The sequence below is a fragment of the Gambusia affinis genome, linkage group LG23, assembly GCF_019740435.1.
Source record: "Gambusia affinis linkage group LG23, SWU_Gaff_1.0, whole genome shotgun sequence".
Classification (NCBI taxonomy): Eukaryota; Metazoa; Chordata; class Actinopteri; order Cyprinodontiformes; family Poeciliidae; genus Gambusia; species Gambusia affinis.
This window is the reverse complement of record NC_057890.1, coordinates 13,947,560-13,968,412: the sequence shown is the minus strand read 5'-3', so window position 1 is coordinate 13,968,412 and position 20,853 is coordinate 13,947,560. Positions and strand designations below refer to the sequence as shown.

At 34.1% G+C, this 20,853-nt stretch overlaps 2 protein-coding genes across 6 annotated transcripts in view; both read left to right on the top strand.

The window, feature by feature from the left end:
* dgki (diacylglycerol kinase, iota) overlaps window positions 1–10,454 on the top strand; it is a 79,711-nt gene extending 69,257 nt beyond the window's left edge. For all 3 annotated transcript variants that reach the window (XM_044107795.1, XM_044107796.1, XM_044107797.1), the window contains 5 exons: window positions 967–1,004; window positions 3,266–3,386; window positions 3,482–3,518; window positions 3,864–3,963; window positions 5,461–10,454. In XM_044107795.1, coding sequence (XP_043963730.1) covers window positions 967–1,004; window positions 3,266–3,386; window positions 3,482–3,518; window positions 3,864–3,963; window positions 5,461–5,571 — 407 coding nt within the window. In that variant the 3' untranslated portion in view covers window positions 5,572–10,454. The remainder of the gene's footprint in view (window positions 1–966; window positions 1,005–3,265; window positions 3,387–3,481; window positions 3,519–3,863; window positions 3,964–5,460) is intronic.
* Window positions 10,455–11,963: 1,509 nt separating this feature from the next.
* On the top strand, window positions 11,964–19,741 carry LOC122826215 (apoptosis facilitator Bcl-2-like protein 14). 3 transcript variants are annotated; one of them, XM_044107799.1, is made up of 7 exons: window positions 11,964–12,037; window positions 15,776–16,178; window positions 17,528–17,629; window positions 17,709–17,779; window positions 18,375–18,533; window positions 18,628–18,741; window positions 19,666–19,741. In XM_044107799.1, exons 2-7 carry the CDS (start codon window positions 15,785–15,787, stop codon window positions 19,699–19,701), a joined length of 876 nt encoding a protein of 291 aa, XP_043963734.1. In that variant the 5' UTR covers window positions 11,964–12,037; window positions 15,776–15,784; the 3' UTR covers window positions 19,702–19,741. The 3 variants fall into 3 exon arrangements, with proteins under 3 accessions (XP_043963734.1, XP_043963735.1, XP_043963733.1); XM_044107800.1 differs by lacking the exon at window positions 11,964–12,037 and adding an exon at window positions 14,428–14,533 and having other exon boundaries at window positions 17,712–17,779; XM_044107798.1 differs by lacking the exon at window positions 11,964–12,037 and adding an exon at window positions 14,428–14,533.
* Window positions 19,742–20,853: the final 1,112 nt, after the last annotated feature.

Genomic DNA, 20,853 nt, shown 5'->3' with positions numbered 1-20,853 from the left:
AACCTACATAGCACAGATAATAGTTTTATGGTGTAACATATGTGAAGTTTTAGATTTTTTTGAAAACAAAAACAAAAACTTTAGATCAAGAAAATTAATCTGAAAAGGAAAAAAAACATGCAGTGAACAGAATAAAATTAAAATATAATGAATTAATAATGTAAACTCGTTGCTGTACTGAATTTTTTTATATTTTTTCCATTCGACTTTTTGCAAAGTAAAAGTCTGAGTGTTTTACTTTTTATTACTTCTGAGTGTTTTACTTTTTATTACTGCGTTTCCCTTCTTCAACTCGTTGTGCATTAAATCAGTTTCAACTGTTCAAGAGAATTTTAAGAAGTTATTTTTGAATTATGAATCATTAAACCCAGAATCATAGAATATTTCCACATTCTGCTTGTTTCTAGTGAATGAACTGAGACATGCCTGGACTTGTCTTGTTATAAAAGGAAACCCTGGAGCAAAGTTTAGTTATTTACAGTCAGGAATTCCCTGAACTTCCTCTTACTACTCATCATTTCACTCTTTATTTTTCTGCACTGCTTTCAGTTTCACGTCATAAAGGTTAAAAAGGACATTTCTGCACAAAATATTCCTGTGTTTTAAGCTCCAAAATCCAATTATAAACTCAATTTATAACTTATTTTTTTCTTTCTGGAAGTTTTTGCATTTTAATTCTGCAATTCTGCATCAACATTAAAATTATCTAGTGCCACCTTCATGTAGATAATGATTATTTAGTGCCTATAGAACCATTTTAATGTGCTGCTTTTAGAAACACATTTTATCCAAGAGTCAGACAGTCATGTGGTTTATTTCTGAGACAACAGGTTTGGATCTGTTGAACCTTTTAAATCACGATGAGTCAGATTGTTTTTACATGTGATCTTTCTAATGAAATGCTTCAGAAATCATGTGAGGAGATCTTGTCGTGACTTCGCTGTGTGTCTTTGTGTTTTGTTGCAGCTCTTCTAACTGCTGCCAGTACTGGAGATCTTCTACTGGTACGGTACTTTCCACTGGGAAAAAAAACAAACAATGTCCAAAGACTTAAAAACTCTAAAGCCAGTTCTGCCTGTTTGTTTAAGTTAGGATAGACTTGCATGAGTGATCCACAGGATTTTCCAGTCTGTTTAGGATTTCTATTAAACAAAAGCACCTCTGAGTCATTAAATTAATTAAGTCTGACTAATTTTTCATTCCATAATTTGTAACATTTCTCCTAAACTTTGTGTCCTAAACTGAAGTATAAATCACCTTGTTTTATAAAAACACATCCCATACATACAGAAACCAAAACTCTAAATCTCTGAATATAAAGTTATTTTTACACAAACAAGCTTCCGAAAAAAATCCTCTCTCTACATCTATGCATCATAGTTCTACCTGGTTCATCTTACATCATTTATCTTAGCTGAATTTTGGGTCTCCTGTCCCTAAGCTAGCTTTTAGTCCACAATTTTTTTGACTGTATTTTAGTCGGGATTTGAGAAAATTATTCCAGGTTTGATGATCTGAAACAGTCATGTGTCTTCATAATTCTGCCCACTTCATATATTTGTCCAGAGTAGATTTAAATCTTTAGCTTCCAAACATTTCCACACAGTTCTTTTAGTTACAGTTTTCGTCATAACAAAACTTTGAGCTGGCTTTCCGGAAACAGGCGAAGCAGAGATGACATTGCACAAAACAAGTTTCACTTTTGCTTTCCCCAGAAGCAGCAGACCCAGGAAGAGAGAGTAATGGTTATGTTATGGCAACAACATAACAACATGGCAACAACATGTTATGGTACAGCATTGATGAGCTCCATCCATCCATAATACAAACAAAAACTTAGAGTTGTCAGTTCTGGAATGCAGAGGCCGAGTTTCACCTTGATTTGACCTGGATGAGTCCATGTGCTGCTGACTGAGGCTACGTTCACACTGCAGCCTGAAGTGATTTACAATTCCAATTTTTTCTCAAATCGGATTTATTTATTTATTTATTTATTTATTTATTTATTGCGTGGTCGTTCATACTTCCAAATTCATGCGGCTTGTATGTGATCTACAGTGTGAACTGCAAACGACTTAAAGTGTCCCGCAGTCCCAGTAGAGGGCGCAATGTGCTCAGTAGTGTTTTACCAACCGCCATAAAAAAGAAGAAGAAGAGCTCAGTGTTTGCGGAAGTAAACATGGATGCTAACGGCAGAACTTAACTTACACGTTTGAAGTTGTTGTCCAACCGGAGCAGCATATAACGACTTAATCTTCATTAAGGTCCACCGTGGTTGTTGATTTTCTTCCCGCTTGCGAGCATCAGGACGCAGAATAGTGACGTTTGTCGAATATCAATGACGTTCAGGTCGGATGAATGCGATCTTCTGAGATTCATATCACATTTGAAAATATCGGATATGTATCGGATGTCTAAATGTCCTGGGTCGAAAAAAGTCCGATTTGTGTTGTTCAGAATGATATGAAAAAAATCGGATAAAGGTCGAATTAAAGCAAAAAAAATAAAATAAATCGGAATTGGGTCACTTCAAACTCCAGTGTGAATGCAACCTAACACTCCACCAAACATACTTCTGCTCAGTAGCTCAATATTTGTCTTATCTGTTTACAAAACGTTTCTCTGAACGTACGTCGATTTGGCCAGGTTTGAATTTTAATCGATGTTAAAAGTGTTGATTTTGAACTGAGTTCACTTTGAACTTGATGCAATGTTGCGTGTTCCGTTCATTTCCGTTTGCAGTTTACCGGAAGTTTGAGGTTTGGTGGTTCTTAAACTGCACCGGTTTCTCATAAGCACTTCCTCTTTTTTCTTAGTCAAGTTTATTTGCATTGCATATTTCAGTAACAAGGCAGTTGGAAGTGATTTAAAAATAGAAATATTGTCCCGCAAAAGGGAAATTTAGGCGTAACATCAGCAACAGATATAAAGACTTGCATCATTCAGTGTTCAATTATGAAACAAGCAACAAACATAACATTTTGTAACCCGGTGATACGCTGGAAATGAAAGCCTGGAAATGTTCTTCAGGTGGTAGAAGGCTGACTTTGTAACTGTCTTAATGTGACTCTGAAGATTCAGGTCTGAGTCCATCACTCTGTCTCTGGATTGTTCCTCTAAAGGTTTGGATTAGAAATTTAAAAGCAATAATACAAAGTTTGCCTGAAAGCACTTCTTAAAAGTGGCATGTGATTTCAATGTATTTTTCCCACTTTCTGCATAAAACCTGAAGATTCCTGTACATTGTGGCATATTTTCTGTCCAGCTGACGGATAGCGTACGTCGAGGAGTCAGCTTGTTGGTGAGAGACTCCAGCGGTTGTTCTGCTTTACATCTAGCTGCCCAGAACGGACACACAGATCTGGTCAACTTCATCCTGCAGCAAGGCGAGAAACTGGACTTTATTCTAACACATTTGGTAAATAATGTAGATGATTTTTATGTTATTTTATTATTTATTTTTTTGTTTCTTACTCTGCAGGTTCAAAAGTTCTCCTGGATTTAACCGACAGAGACAGGTAGGTTGGAAAATATGTTCACGTTATGTATTAATTATGAAGGTTTGCTGATGTTAAACTCCACTAGCATGTTTCTCACTAGCATGTGTAGTCACTCCATTTACAGGAAATGTGGTTAGATGTCAAAAATGTGTTGAAAATTGTCCATTTTTTATTCAATGGCATTTAAGAACCCAGTTAAGATATTTATAGTTGGACATTTGTGTGAATTCACACCAGCATCCAATCTGTGTCCTGCTAATTGTTGTTTTCTGTCAGTTTTGCGTCACTGTTGTCTACTTGTTAATGTCGTCGACTATCAAACCACAGAGTTATATTTAGCTTAGCCTTCCTGTGTGTCTGCAGGGGGGAGACCGCCTTGCACAAAGCTGCCTCAGAGAAGCAGCATGCAGTGTGTCGGATGTTGGTGGAGGCCGGCGCTTCGCTGGGGAAGACAAACTTCCAGGTAACCAACAGATGAAATGGTAGAAGTGAAAAGATATGAAGCAGTTTCAGTAACTCCAGCTGAATAACTTCGGATCAACACGACATGTAAATGATTTACCCAGAAGTTGCTTTGCAGGCTTTAAGGGCGTGTCCCTCTTAACTTCTGGTGTAGCCTCAGTTTTGGTTTCATGATGTTTCATTTTAAAGTAAACCAGGAAAATATGGTTTGTTTTAACATAGCAAAGGGAAAATTGATGTGTAGTTTGTAATTATTTGCAGAAATAAGTCAAATTCAGCTCAACTTGTGCTTCTGCATTTAAACCTGATTTTGGTTTAGGTTGAAATCCTAAAATATAAACTCTATGGTGGGAGCCATTTATAATCAGAAAAGAAACAGAAATGCTAACTGAGGCAGGGAATCACACTGTGGGGGGTTTTTCATACCATTTCCCTGAGAAACCCTCTCCTGCAAAGACAGGCAGCTGTTTTAAATGTTTCCCACTTGTAAACAATGGACTCCCAGATCAAATTATTTGGAAATTACCTTATAACCCTTCTCAGACTGATGTACAGGAACACTTCCTTCTCTAGAGAATTGTTGATGTGTTTGTGTCCTGGCATTGTGCTACAAAACACCTGCAAGCTGCTGAGCAGAAACGAAGGGGGATCACAGTAAAAAAAAACAAGCTGAAAGTTTCCCCACAGCTGCAAAAACTGTTTTGTTTTTATTAAGTATGGTTTTAATTTTGGGTTGTTTTTGGTGATCTATTATGCTCCTCTTGACACGTTAAATTCAATTAAGTTGCTGCTGGCCACTCAATGTTTACACTAGCATGTGAAAATAGCTGCAAATAGACACCAACGTACATTTCTGAAAAGCAGAAGTGGATCCTCCTGCACAACTAACACGAATGCAGTAAGTCACATGTGTCAAATCAAATCAGATCTAGACTCTAGAAATAAAACATTCAAGGTTACAGTTGCGTTTTGAAATATTATGTTATCAATTATCTGTATTCTGCTAAATTAAATTCAAGAAGTTCTTAATATTGTAAAGTTTCATCAAAACTTTCTGCCACAATCTTCCCTTTAAAGACATTTCTGATCTTGATAGAGCAATAAAACCAGCTGGCCAAATGTTCTGGAACTCTGCTGGGGTTGCTAGGCGATGGGTGGAACTCTCCTGGGGTTGCTAGGCAACGGGCAGTGCCTATGGAATGTGACATTACAGTGAAATCAGTGAATTTTCTGGTCACCAATAAACATTAACTTATTGGCAGAAAACAAGTCTGTTTTTTGCTTTTTTTTAAGTGCTTGGCCTGTTTTTAGAAACAGCTCAGACCCAAATCAAAGTACAGAAACGTGGAACAAAAGTGAAATTTGCAGAATAAAACAAGAAAATGTTTGGTGATTTTGTGTGGGACAGTGAGAAAACGTTTGGTTTCGGTATACTGTTTGTTGAATAACTAACAGATTGACGTTGCAGTTAATCTCCAGCCTTGTTGTTTATCACCAGGGGAAGACGGCGGCGGACCAAGCAGCAGGAGACTCTGAGCTCGCCGTCTTCCTGAGCTCCCAGCAGCAGACGTCATCCGGCACCAACGAAGACCTGGAGACGGCCGTCTGAGGCGCTGACGCTCCGTCGCTCTCTCCCGCCGGACTCTGGACTCTGGACTCTGGACTCTGGACCGGCCCGGAGCAGAGAGGAACCGGGAGGGAAGTGTCACACCTGTGTTGGATTTCACTCCGCAGGCGCAGACGCGAACCAGGAAACAAACTGCCTCCGAACGCGGCAGCATTGCAGCAGAGATTTTAACGCTCGACTATTTATTTATATTTATTTATTCTATTTATTGGTTGTGCTGGTTGATTGACTTTTAACAATTGCAAGTGCAATTCGTCTTGTAATGGAGTTGTTTTGGTCATATTTTGCAACTATATTAAGTCTGGAAAATGATCGGGATTGCGATCAAAGCAGAATATTTATCCCATAAACCTGTGTGCCAAAGACATTACACTGTTGTGGTGTCATATCTAATCCAAATAACCACCGTTTCATGAATCCAGGTTGGATTTCCAGGGCGTGAACTCAAACCTGTCTGTCACATGCTGCTGCTGTTTTCACCCGATGAGTCACAGCTCATTATGACTCAAGTACAGAAACCAAACAGCAGCGCTCCATTTCTCCCAAACAAAGTTCTTCTAGGAAACAACGGACAGTGTTATCATTTTTTTTTTAAATGTTTTAAACAAAGGCGTGCTGTAGGATTAGTCCTTCTCCTTTAAATACGAGTCAAAACAGCCATCTTGGAAACTTCCAGATGGAACCACAGTTTGTTTTTGAATGGAAAGTGGAGGTCACATGTTAGATGTGAAACAATTACCACAAATCTTCTCTGAACCAAAACAACAAACTAAAGAAACTGAATGTAGCTCATCCGTTCATCAGGTTTCATTTTGTGCTGATCGTCCTGTTCGTGCCGTCTGTCCGGTCTGGAGTCAAACCAACATCATCAACACGACTGAACTTGTCTGTTTTACAAACACACTGACCTTTCACCCAGTTGTGTACATGGAGGCATTAATAAGCTGAGCTCTTCTGTGATGTTATAAACAGAAATCATCCACATGTACAGACACTCCTGAGAAAACCTTCAGAAAAATTGATCTTTTATTGCAGCAGCTTCATTTTGCTCCGGAAAAAAATCTGAAATTTACAAATTTATTCATGTTTTATTAGGTCTGCAGATATATAAAAGCTGATTTTTATCCATTTTAGTGTTTATTTGGCTATAAGTTTGGATCATTATGCTAATAAGACACCCAGAAATAAACCATTTTCAGTTTTCCGGCAGACTTTTATTTAAAAATGACCTCATGTTTCAATAATTTGTGTTTCTTGGGGCTTTAAGGAGAGAAACAGTCTCTTCTTTTAATCAACTGTACACATTAGGTGGTTTTTCCACATATTGAATGTTTAATTTATATTTCAGGTAAAATCCTGATAGAGTTTAGTAAACTCTTTATGTCCCTTTTTGTGATTATAATTTCCAAACCAGTGGAAATCACTCCTTGATGGAGTCAAGATAAGAAATGTTTTGTTTGTGGAGGTCAGGCTGCTCTGTGCTTCTTACTCATGACTGACTGTAGATTTGGACCAAGTTAAAAGCATAATTGTGTTTTTAGAACCATGTCCTGACTTGCAAAGAGCCACAGACGTCTGAATCACCTGAATGGCATGTTCTCCTTTCCTTCTCTGATTTATTAAGCCTTAGAGAAACTGCAAGTCAGGGATTAATAAATACAAGCTTTTATGCATCCTAAATGTATTCTACTACTACTGCAATAAAAGATAAACGTTCTTGAAGGTTATTTTTAAACATCTGTACCACAGGTGTCTGTAGGTGTTGATTACAGCTTGAACTTTTGGACCAATAATGAAAAATGAATCCCTTTTTTGCCTCAAATGTAAATATTCTAAAGTGTTGCTTGTTTTTTAACACCTTTTCTAAACACTGAAATATATTAGCTGTTCTGTTTCAACAAAACACATTCCTTAGGGTCAAATTCAGTATTTTCTTAGCAAATCGCCTTTGATTTATTCACCTGTCAGGGTGGAAAGGTGAGTGTATGGCAGGCTGTTTTAACATAAAATCATTTTCAACACACTTATATTTCAAATATCTAAAGTTGGTATATGACTAGATGTATTAGTAAACATATTCTGGGTGGTATAAATGATGTTATTGATTTGTAAGGAAGCTTTAAACCAACATAAATACAATTAATTACAATAATTGCAACATATATTTCAGATATGAACATTTAAATTATGACTAGTCATAAAATAATTTAAGATATCTCACTTTTTATTCTGACTAGTCATAATTCTAATTTGATATCCAAATAACACAAATATTAAAAACATCATAAATGTATTTTTAGATATTTGACTGATGCAAATTAAACTGGAAGCAAATAATGTGTCTCAATGTCCCAGAAAAAACAAAGACATTTATGAGCTCCAAAAGTCGGAAAAATAGCTAGAAAAAGAAACTCAAAATGTTTTGGTCAATCTCAAAAAGTTTCAAGAAATTTAAATATTTATGTTCAGACATTTTATACTTTTAAATCTCAGATGTTTCCAAGATTTCTACAAAAAAATCTGAAATTAATCTCAAAACTTTTGAGTTTTTTCTGGCAAATTTTCAACTTTTCAAGCTCAGAAATTTCCGTATTTTCCCTAGAAAACTTCTGGATTAATCCGGAAATTTATTCTTCCGTTTTACAATGTAGCACAAAGGGGCAATTCTTAATTCAGATATGTAAAAAGTTTATTTTTAATTGTGTTCAAGATGCAGTATCTTGAATTATAATTACAAATAAATGACAAACCCAATGATGCATCTTGAGGTATTTTGAAAGGAATTGAAAAGTTGAATTGAATATATCTTGAATTATTATCGTCAGAACGTGAATAATCTTAAATTACCATTCAGTTGAGTCAAAATGCGTTTTCATATACCTGGATTGTAATTATGGATGGTCAGACGAAACTGATTTTATGCTAAAACTGCCTGCCATACATTAAGACATCCGGCTTAAAGGAGGAACTCACCTGAGCTGCGTATGTTTCTGTTGAAAGGCGATAGAATCGAGTAAATATGAGTCTGGGATCTCCCAGCAGCTTTATGTGCTTTGAATCAAACCGATGCCTGTTGTCATTTTTTAATGGCTTCTCCTGAATTATAAAGCGTTTCCATAGAAACGTGTAGCGGGAAGATGTGACTCACAACATATCCAACAAAAACAAGCCTGTACAGATTAATTTATCCTTCAACACAAGCAAAGTGTGTTTGCAGTATTCATCCAGAAAAACAACAACAACAAAAAAAGAAACCATCTGAGCCATTCAGTAGAATATAAAGATGTTTATTTTTATTTTTATTTCAATTTTTACATTTCTCTGTTTGTTGTTTACATTACATTAATGTTTAACACAGTCGAGCATTTAGCACCGAGGAGTATTGAATGTGCAAAGTTGAGTTGGAGTTTCGTTTCTTTTGTATTTTAGAGAAATTAAACAACTTTACAAGGTTTTCTGTAAGATGTTCAGGAAGTTTATGTATTTTTTAATTTACTTTAGTTTCCAGATTCCTGCCTAAATTAGCTCGATTTTGACAGAAATAATTTAAAGAATAGATCTAATCTGAAAGCCAAGATGATTTTATTTAACTTAATTAACTGAAAGGTTCAAATGTTTGTTGTTTTTGTGTGATTAAAAGTTACATTTGTTGGCAGCCCTGGTAGAAAGCCTTAAATATCTTTCATTGCAGCAGCATAAACTGAAATTTCATGTTTTGTTCAATGATATTCCAAAAACATATAAATTTTTTTAAACTTTTTAATACATTTGTTATAAATTGGGTTGAATAATTACTTTCTTAAAAATTCCTTATTTATGAAAATTCAAATGGCATGAATTTGTCATATATTTTTATCCAAAGCCAACATTTGCTTCAAACTAAAACATTTTCTAATTTGTAATATTTGTTTTCCCTACTAAATAAATGTACTCAAATTAAAAGGTGGACTTTTGTGCTGCTGTTTTGAAATTTTTTTTTTTTTTTTCAATTTAAAACATGATTAAATGTTTTTTTATAATAAAAAATGGTAAATGCTGTTTTTTTTAAACTGAGACTCTTTCGAATTGCTAATGCTAATGATCAGAATCTGCAACAGCATTACTTTTGGTGACATTCCTGAATCAGACTCTTCTGTCTTCCTCCTAACATTGTGCAACTTTTACCAGAAACTTTCTGAACTAAATTCACTTTTTGATGATGAAAAACGTTTGTTGCGAAATGCAGGACTCCTGCGATGTTTATGGCTGTCCGATTTCCAACGCAGAGCGCTTCCTTTCGGGATTATAGAAAAATGGATTTTCTGTGAATGACTGTGTGAAATGTTCCAGCCTGTTCTGAACGACACAAACACATTTCACTTGTGCATGACGTTTTCTTACCTCTTTTGGGTCTGTTTTCTGGTTAATTACATTAAAAAATTACATTATTGTTGTTTAAAGTATTACATTTTTCTAGTTTTGAACATTATACCTGAGTCTCATTCAAGTTTGGGCATGTTTTGGCAGTATTTTTGTTCTGCTTTTACATTTCATTTTCCTGCTGCTGAGATTACTTGAGGTTTATTTAAAGAACTGCTGATTCTTTTTGTTTCTGACCTCCGTTGCTGTTTGAGTGAATGTTGGAGGAAAGTTGGTGATTTCCTCATTGCAACAAAAGTGCTTGTCATTGGACATCTAGATGTAGAAGGGGCTCCACACTTCTTGATTTCTGTGTTTGTAATTCTACAGCAAGGAGCCGACTGAAAACCACCAATGTATTGAAGTTATACGGTTTAGTATGTGTACAGTATATATGTAAAGATGGTCATTACAGTACAAAGTCCATATTTTGTCAAATAAAGTACATCAAATTTATTTCAAGCTCACCAAACAGACTTTATACTTTTTGCTAACGATGCTAACGTGGTAACTGCTAGTATCTACTAGCATGATACAGCGAGAGTGCAACCACATAATTTTCCCATTTGTTGAACAGGATGTTTTTGCTAATATTTACATCAAACTGGTAACTATCAACATGTAATACAACTTTTACATGTTTAATTTGTGAAGTATCTGTTAAAGTAATATGCTAGTAGCATTCTAGGCTAACTCAAAGATGCTAATGCTAAGTTTATCATATCAGACTATTATTCTTTTACTATTTTTCCCATTCAGTATTTTTGCTATCATTATCCTGCCAAATATTCACTTAATATCTATATTATTTTCAGTGTTGTTTATTAAATATTGATATAAATACACATAAACCGAGTACATGTACAGTTTTGGTCAAAGGTTTACATCCACTCTTCATGGTCTTGATTGTTTTTAAAATCATTTGAATGTTGAAATAACTTGAAATAGGAGAGCAACACAAGATTTCATCTATTGAGGATTTTCTCTAAATAAATGTGTCCATAATCCTTAATTCATATTTAATTTCATAAAATAAAACTCAACTACACACTTTGTAGCTACAGACAGGATCATTCTGTCTGGATATAGGAATACTCCTCTTGGAAAATTTAATGGAGTTACTTTAATTTGATTGGTTTAATACCACAAACCTGGTCCACTGATTTTCAAAATGTTTCAGAATATTATAATGAAACATTAATATTTTCTAAACATTAGCCAGCTTAATCTGTTCCAAAACCAGTCGGATGTGTCTTTGGTGGCAACATTCAATTCAATTCAGGTTTTATCCACTTCTTAGCTATTGATTTAAGGTAACGTAGGGAAAATTTAATTCTTTAGTATTCTATTCACTTTTGCAATTGGCAAAGAACCATTGGCAGCTCAACATGATGCTAATGTTAGTTTATATAATCTAAATTAGCTTTTTTTTGTTTTACTGAAGCTTGTTACACATGTAAACAATCACCAACATAATTTCATAAGGAAACATTTTTAAAAACTGTCAAGATGTGTAATAAATAGAACATCTTTATTATTTTACCAACAAATGGTACCAGAAAGAAAGGAGGGAGGTCCAGCGGCAAGCAGGACGAATCGCCTTGTTCAGTTCCTGTAGTTGCCATTTTTTTGTTCACCTTCTTCTGAATTTCCTCGCTTAATTCTACTAATAAATATTGTTTTGTCATTCTAATCAGAGTGACTGCTGTAATTTCCCATCTTTGTGTGTGGATTTCCACTGACTGTTTTCCAGTTAAGTTGAAGAGTTAGTTACTTCCTGTTACTTCTGTCAGCTTTCGGTTTGGCATTTAAATATATTGGAGAAGTGTTGTTCTCTGTTACTATGCTAATGTGTGTGAGTCATTCACCCTATCTTTTAGGAACTGTCAACAACACAACTCCTGGGAAGGGCATTACGTGACCACGCCCACTTCCGGTTTGTGACCAATCACACAATATCTCTCTTCCCGAGCTCTTTAAGCTCTAATTAGACACACCTGGGTTCATTTTAGTAATAATCCGCCACATCTGGTTGCTTCCCTGTGTATCAGTAAGTTATACTTGCCTCATTATTACTACACAGACACAGACTATGATGTAAAATCAAATTAAAGAAGTGATATTATGCTTTTCTATAAATTAAAAACAAGGACGTTTAGGATACAAAGAAAACCAAAACTGTGACTCAGGATAATTTTGAAGTCTTATCATATGGGATCTCATGATGTTTCCATTGGCTTTACTCTTGATGACATGAAAATCATGTGGACTCCTTGTGACAAACAAGCCAAGAGCAAATTTTTCTACCGTAAGTGGTAGAGTTCATTTCTGGAAAGCTGTTATGACTCTTATCTCGTCATGATAAATAACGCGATTGAGCTTTGAATTACAAAAAAAACAGCATTTAATTTGGTTTAGCTTTATCATTCATTGAGTAACAAAGTAGCTAAAGAACAAACCGTTGTAGCGTGAAGCTAAATAAAGGCTAAACGTGAAAAAGTTAATGGTCAACAGGACGGAAGGAAAAGTGTTTCAACATATTTAATGTGTAAAATTCACAGAAGAATGTTTTCAGATTGTATCCAGAAATATTACAACGGCTAAAATCTGACGCTACTCCATTTTTGTTTACATTTTATGAAGACGTTAGTTCATGTCTTCTTCGGAGGTTTTCGTACCGCTTCCTTCAGCGGTTCTTGATGCAGCGCCACCACAGGCGAGGATTGGAACAGGATTTTCAATGACTTAGAGACTTTAGATGTGCCACACGTTCAAAACACTGGAATGAAATGGCTTAATTACCTCCACCTTGGGTAGATCAGTTCTCCAGAGCCTTAATTATTCTATTCAGGTTTGGTGCAGCAAAGGCACATCTTAAGGTTGCAGGACTGCGGCCCTCGAGGACTGGAGTTTGAGACCCCTGCTTTGGATCATTTGACAGTGTAGCGTCAAAGAACGACGGAGTGTTAGGGCTATTATAGCTAGAAAAACGATAGAAATTTCCGCCCAAAAAAACTCAGAAATTTGCAATTCTTTCTAGAATATTTCTGAGATAAAAATTTCTGAGATTTTTTTGGCAGTAATTTACAACTCCTTTCTTTACACTACAGTATGAAAAGCTGTAATTCTGATCCCGAATAGAACCGATCTACCGGACTATCAGTTGTGAATATCCTTAGACACATCTGAGAACTACAGCCAAACAGAACGTACCACACCGTAATTGTTTATGTAGCAATAGAGCCAAAGAAATATACTCAGATTCAAATGATTCTTAAAAACAAACATGTCACATGCCTTAATATTTCTGAGTCATCCTATGACTAAGTAAGAAAAAAAACATGCTGGTTGTCTAATGAGGAAGTTGGTATTTCATCTAGACTTTAGATCAGCAATTCTCAATGTTTTGTAACCTGGGACCTTTTGGATAATTTGAATAACTGTTGTGCCTGAGGTTTAATGGTTTCAAATAAACTTATTTTGCATTATTCATTTGTAAACAAAACGCGAAGAAATTTGAATAAAGCCGATACTATTACCCTGCTGTTAAAGGGAGGTGTATAAAATAAAAACAGTTGCTCCCCTTTAATGGATGCTTTGTTTTAAACGCTATTTAATCCAGTGCATTCTGTGTTTTGTTTGATACATATCTAACATCAAATATGGCAACCTTATTGACCAGAAATACATTTCTACTATCCTAGCAGAATTAGATGAATTTAATTATATTTGCCTGATTTTATAATATATATATATATATATATATATATATATATATATATCATAGTTTGCATTAAGTTTATGTAGAATTAAACATTACAGAAGGGTAAGTCAGGAAAGGGTAAAAAAATACAATAAAAAGTTGTATACAAAAACTAATGTTTCCAGATCTTTTACATTAAATATGGCAAAATTGGCTCTGTTTTAGATTTGTGGGAATAAATTAGATTTTTTATTTATTTTCTTACCATATTCTATAAGTTTACATATAGCCTACTTCTACATGCTACATAAAAAACATAAACTTCTACAGGCAACTGTTTGGACAGCATAAAGGGTCTTCCACGCAATTCTTAATTCAGATATATAAAATTGTAATTCTGATTAGTCATAATTACGTTCGAGATAGCTTAAATTATAATTACGGATGTGTCCCATCAAATGACGGGTCCAGTGTCGTAATTTGAGATATATTAAAAGGAATTTTTACTCGTCAGTATGTAATTGAAGATATCTCGAATTATTATTCTTCCCAGTCAGAATGTAAATACAGATATCTTAAATTACCATTCCGGATAGTCAAAATGTAGTTTTGTCTAGTCAAAATGCATTTTTAGATAGAATGTAATTACGGAAAGTCAGACAAAACCGAATTTATGTTAAAACGGCTTGCCATATCTGTGTAAAACATGTATCTCATTTGACGTCGACGGGAATGACGTCATAAACGTAATAAATATGAGACGCGGCTCACATTTTTAGTTGGTCGGTTGAAGTCAGAGGAGTTTCAACAAACGACAAGAAGACTTTTTATTGCTCGAGAACGGTAAGTACTTTAGTTTTCTGCATATTTAGGTTTTTTAAAATTAGGTTTCATAATTTATAACGAGACTTAAATACGTTTTTGGTTTAATTTCACCGTAAAAAGTTAAACCTCCGCGAAAGATGATCGTAATGTGACCACTAAACTACCAGAACTACGATGGTTTTTCTTTTTTATTGAATAAGTAATACAAATGTCGACATTTTGTCTTTTTTAACTTGACTAACTTTGTTCTGTTACAGTTCAGATTTTGATCTGTGTCGTCATTCAAACAGCTGTTTGAAGAAACTCCCTCAACACGAATTCAGGAAACTTCCTTAATCCGAAAATACATTTGAAATATCCAAAAATTAACTTAAACATACAAAAAATATATCTTACACAAGTAAAAATCGGACTAGGATACATTTCTTGAGTTCATAGACATGTAGTTTTAGGCTTTTGTTGTATATTTTTGCGAAAGTACGTATGTGTGTAAGATTAAACTTTTTGTACAGCAACCCAGTTGTGCCAAAAAAACCGAGAGCGATTTTCTCTTGTTTTTCTTGCATATTTAAAGTTTCACAATACACAATTTGAGTTTATGGTAATTTATTTATTTAATATTTTAGAAGTTTTTTAGAATATTTTAGAATATTTTGCAAGTTTTCTTTGACACCTTCTAAGTGGTGAAAAATATGGAAAACGATAAAAATGTGATATCTTTTTAATGTAAGTTTGAAGATTTAAAATGGATACATGAAAATATATATATAAGTTTAATAATATAGTTTAAGTATGACCAGGGTAAATGTGGAGATTATTTTTATTTCTGTGTCAGACTCCATTTAGAATTGGAATAATTAAAGAATAAAAATGTAAACAAAAAACTGATGATGAACTTTGACAATAATCATAAATATATTATTTTTTACCCCATTTTTGAATAAAGATTCTGAGATTTGCGTATATAAGAAAGAATTGTTTTTATTTTTTTAAAATTGTAATTGTTGTTTTTTTTTATTTAATGATTGCTAAGGAATTGTTTTTGTCATTTATTATCCTTGCCTTTGGTTCTGCGGCTGCAGAAATCATTTCATGGGTAACCAAAGAAAATAGCTGTTTGCATCTTAAATACAGAAAATTAAAACATGAACCTCAGATACTAAATGTTCGGCTGGAAAAAGGTTAAATTATAACTAAAGTTATTAGGGGTTTTTTATTATTATTTTGATAAATAAATACAACTTTGATATGTTTTTACAGATAAATACGATGGAGAACGGCAAAGTGGAAAACCGCGTCTCAGAAACCATCGACAGCACCGCTCACTTGGACTGTAATCTGAACTCTGATAAAGAAAACATGGAGGACACGGTGGAGTTCAGGCTCATGATGGCTTACGCTCAGAGGCGGCGGCCAGCGAAAGTCAACACACCCAAAGAAAACGGCTCGGCAGCAGAACAATCGCTGACTCAGACATCTGGAAAGACTGAAAACAAGGAGGAAGAGGTGGAGGAGAAGAAGAAGAAGAAGAAAAAGAAGATATGGAGGCATCTGAAAGTGATTTTCAAGTGTGTTCAGCCTCAGACGGTGGAGCCAGAATCACCACAGGATGATGACCTCACCGACCCCATGTACCGAAAATTTGTTCCTGAAGACGAAGAAGGTGAGCATCGCGGTAAAACTCCCTGTTGAATAATTCAGATTTAATGTGTGCAGATAAAAAATCTGAAAACATCTGAAGAGGCTTTTATGGTTGTAAAGGTAGAAGAAAATGTTTTTGTTCAGTTCAGGACCAAATAATGTAAAAAACAACCAACAGGAAATCAACTTGCACTAAAAATTTACTTAATTATGTTGCAATTAACAAGCAGGACTAAAAACATATTTAACATTTACACTTTAGCTTGTAGCTTAATTACTTGTAAATTATAATATAAATGTCGGAATTTAGCTACAAACTTAATAAAAATGTTTATTTATACGGACAAATTAATAATTATAAAGAGACTGATGTTGAGGTAAATTATTTGCTATTAGTATTATTGAACAAAATAGCGAAATTATTTTTTAATATCGATGTTAAATACAGTAACTCAAATTCTGAGATGAAAAAATTATGCCTAAGAAATCGGTTTGAGTTTAAATATTATTTGAAACGTTCAGTGTTAAACACGTCTGGTGAAGATGTGGAATAAGTCTTTAAATAAATTCATCTTTTATTGCAGAAGCAGATTCGCATTGTTAAATATTTATATTAATCTAACATTTAATTTGAGTATATTTTATTCAGCACAGGAGAAAAAAATCCCATAGAAAATATTATATTTTTCACTGACCGTTTAGTTTTTTGGAAATTCTATTATTATATTGGATTTTCTATCTGAACAGTGGATTTCAGAAGTTTTCAAACTTTGTTTGCAAGTTTCAGTTTTATCAGGTTACAACCACAAAACGGTTCCTGGGATGTTTTACCCTTTTAATCCTTTCAGAAATCAACCATTACCAATTATAACACTGATTTCGAGAAAATTAATATTCATGCTGTCACTTATTTTGTGAACTATATTTGTCGTTGTTTTGTAGAAATAGATTCACTTAATATTGAAGTGTTTTTTTTGGTCAGAAAGTCACATTTTGTTGACCCTGATTGATTTGTAAAAGCAATAAGAGGGTGAAACGTCCAAGTGGATGGATACTTTTAATAATCACTGGAAGTGTGGTAGAAAATGGCTCAACATTTGCTCTTTTTTTTTCTACCATTGAATGAATATAATCAAATTAAAGGTTGAAATTTTATAGGAGAGTTTATTTTAGACATCTTTACTAAGTGTGCCATAAATGTAACAAGTTCTGTATTTCATCTTCTACAAACTGAAACCTTAAATCTGATGCTTCATCAAAATATTAGACTGAAATAATTAAAAAAAATAAAGTGAGCAGCAAAGGAAACGACTCAGTTGATGTAACATTGCAGCTTGTTTTCGTTTCAACCCGATAATTTGTTTCTTTTAGTTGAAGATCAGGATGCGATGCAGGAAGTGGCGGACCGAGTGATCGGGATTGCCGATGAATTTGATTTCACTACCGAAATGGATCCGTGCATCGAGTCCGATGGCAAGTCTCCAATTTCTAGTTTGAGCCCTAAAATGTTGTTATTTTGAACTAGAAAGATAATTTCCTCTAAAATCTTTAGCAGGGGAAGATGATGTGGAGAAGATGATTGGTCTGCTGCTGAGGGACGAAGGCGACCGGCTGACAGAAGAGGTAAGGAAATGATAGTGAATCAAGTTCTTCCGGGAAGTCTGGCTGCACATGACTAATGTTCAGCATTTTTATTATGCAATGGAGTTTCCAGTTGGACTCGACAATAAAACACTCAGACTCAGTCATTTATGACTCCTCCAGAGTTCATAGGTTGAATTATTTTCACAGCTTTATCAGAAGCTGGAAAAAAAAGCAGATGAGAAAATATAAAAATATGAACAAAAAAGAGCCTATATTTCTCTAAAACATTATTTTTAAGGTTTTATGGATTTTAGCTGACTGTGAAATTAAAATTAAAATTTTTAAAATTCATTCAAAGTGGGCGGAGTCACGTGACACAGAGGGGCGTGGCCAGGTTTAGAGATGGGGGGGTTTAAGTGGGGTTATCATCAGAAGCATTGTTGCTTATTTATAAACTTTATCACTATATTTAGCAACTTTTTGATTAACAAAAACCAATAATTGATAAATCTAGTGACGTTTTTCTGTGTTGTTGGAGACTTTTTACAACGCTCTAATTTTGGTGGTTAGTTACACAGTTAAAGCAGCTTTTTTTCCCCAAAACTAACCAGTTTATTCTTGTGTCCACCCACAGTTTGACCTGGCGCACATTGCTGCAGACCTTTTTTTAGACTACAGCTTCTTCGCGAGGCTTCTCAACAGATTTCTGATCCGGATCGGCTTCAGGAGACCGGACTCTGACGCCTTAGGACCCCAAGCAGCCAACAGAACCCAAATCGCTGCCGCCTTAGAGGTGAGAGCAGCTTTTTGCTTCACAAGTTTGCAGCTTGTACCTCTTAATGCCAGTAGTTTGTCTCATTCAAATGTTTTTCTTTTTTTGTCATCAGATTACAAGTCGTCTCGCCTCTGTGGAGGCATTGCCCAAAGTCAAGTTATATAAACATGGAGCTCGATATTTGCAGGAATATTATTCATTGTGGGCTCAAACGCAGGGTGGATACGTAAGTACATCCTCACTTCCTGCTTTAAATACCCAGAAACAGGGGAAATACCATATTTGGGAATGACACAATTCCACTCCAGAGCTGTAGGGAGTGCCATTTAATATTTAGTGCAGTCTAATTTTTTTTTTGTTTCTGTCATCATCCATAAATCAATATATATTTAACTAATTGAATTTGTTGGTTTTACTTCTTGTGCAAAGCTGCTATTTGCAATAAACGTATAATTTTAGGTCTTTGCTGCAATATTGTGGGAATAGGAGTGACTGCAAATGGACATAAAATGTACCTATATTTTAATTTTGTTTAACAATGTTTGTAAAATATTATGTTCAGACAAAAAATCAAGTAAATTGAGTTCATAATGTTTCAAAATAAGAGTTTCTGTTTCTGATGGGAAGTGGCGCCCCCTTCAGCTCTTTAGGGCCATTACTTTTCAAGTCTCTTAATAATAGAAATTAAACTCAGATTACACTTAAAATAAAATATTCATTATAAATAATACTTAATAATAATCTCCATTTATTACAGGAGAAATTAAAGGATTACATAAAAAGCAATTTTACATAACTTAGAACAAACATTTGTGATACACACATCAAAAATATCAGAGTTAAATTTTTTTAAAGAAATTTTATTGAGAAAAATGGCAAAAACAAATGAAGTATATAGAAAATACATATATAAAATTCATATGTACAAGTTGTTCTGAGAGCCGTTTAATTGGTACACTATGTTGTTAGCAATGACCAGAATAATAAAGATTTCAAGAGAAAAAACTGTTCAACATAGACAATAGCGCCCCCTTTAGTTCTAGAGTGGTTCCATTTCCTAATATGGCACCACTTCCTGTTTTCTGTATCTAAGTAAACTCACCCAGTTCTTTCTAAGCCTTCTGAAACATGTTTGATCTTTCTCCAACAGGAGGCAGTGTTTCCTGATGAAGAGGAAGTTGACTGATTTGGAAGTTGATTATTCATTACAAGAACAACAACAACAACAAAAAAAAAACCAAAATGGTGCAAAGAAAGGAATCACTCAGGACCTTCATCGTTTACAAGAAGCAGTTTTCTCTCTGCTTGGACCAAAGTTAAAGAGGAAATTATTTTCATATTAATTTAATGGAAAGCACTTATTGTGCAGCCTACCATCAACAAAAATTTATTAAGTTAATTATACAAAACATTATGTGTGTCATTAATGCACTTGCACTTTTATAAAAAACAAAAGAATGCCTTAAGTTTTTTATGTTAATGTTATTTTGTTACCAATAAGTGAAAACCTTAAATTATAGTTTTGAATAAAAACACTTTGTGGCAATATGTCAGTTTCTTTATTTCATGGAGATAATAAAAGACGGTTTTTATATCTACAAAAAATGCCAAAGTCAAACACACGGCCAAAAAAAAAGGTTCACAAATTAATATTTTTTTAACCACAGTTAACTTTTAATTACAGCTACTTTTACTGTAATATTATTTTGATAAACTTCTCCAATTATCTTGTACTGAGTATGAGAAAATAACTGAAAACACTTCTCTGGAATACCTTAAAGTTTACCCAACTTGTTCAAATAAGAACATAGTTTTATAAAAATTAACCATAAGTTGTGTTGAAGAAAATCTATGCAAAACAAAAATGATTGTTATTAGTACAACTACTAACTAAAATACAACTTTAACTGTAATTCACTGCAATAAATTGTTAAAATCCATTTTAAATCTAATCACTTGATGTTGAGTGTAAAATATTCATTTTATATTCTCTGTATATAAAATAACGTAATGCCGAAACTTCTCACTGTAACTTCTGTCTCTTGTAACGGGGTCTTAATTATTTTCATAGCTAATGTTGTACAGCAGCGCCGTCATGAGGTCATAAAATGAACTGCAAGTATCTAAAGGTGCCGATTTAACTGGTTTTTGATTTTTAAAAAATGAGAATTTGATCGTAATTTAGATATGATTTGTTTAATTTAATATCAAGTAAGGTAAGTTTACAGAGGGAGCAGGATTAGACTTGTACCTTAACTGTTTTTACATTGTTTTATAATATTAAAATGTTATCTTTTTGTAATTTCAAACTAATGAATTATGAAGAATTATGTTCATG

Bases quoted from the DNA above. Each gene is read 5' to 3' on its own strand.
- LOC122826215 (XM_044107799.1), top strand. From the start codon at position 15,785: ATGGAGAACGGCAAAGTGGAAAACCGCGTCTCAGAAACCATCGACAGC. The intron at 16,179-17,527 runs GTGAGCATCGCG...TGTTTCTTTTAG, and splicing joins TGTTCCTGAAGACGAAGAAG to TTGAAGATCAGGATGCGATG. The intron at 18,534-18,627 runs GTGAGAGCAGCT...TTTTGTCATCAG, and splicing joins AAATCGCTGCCGCCTTAGAG to ATTACAAGTCGTCTCGCCTC.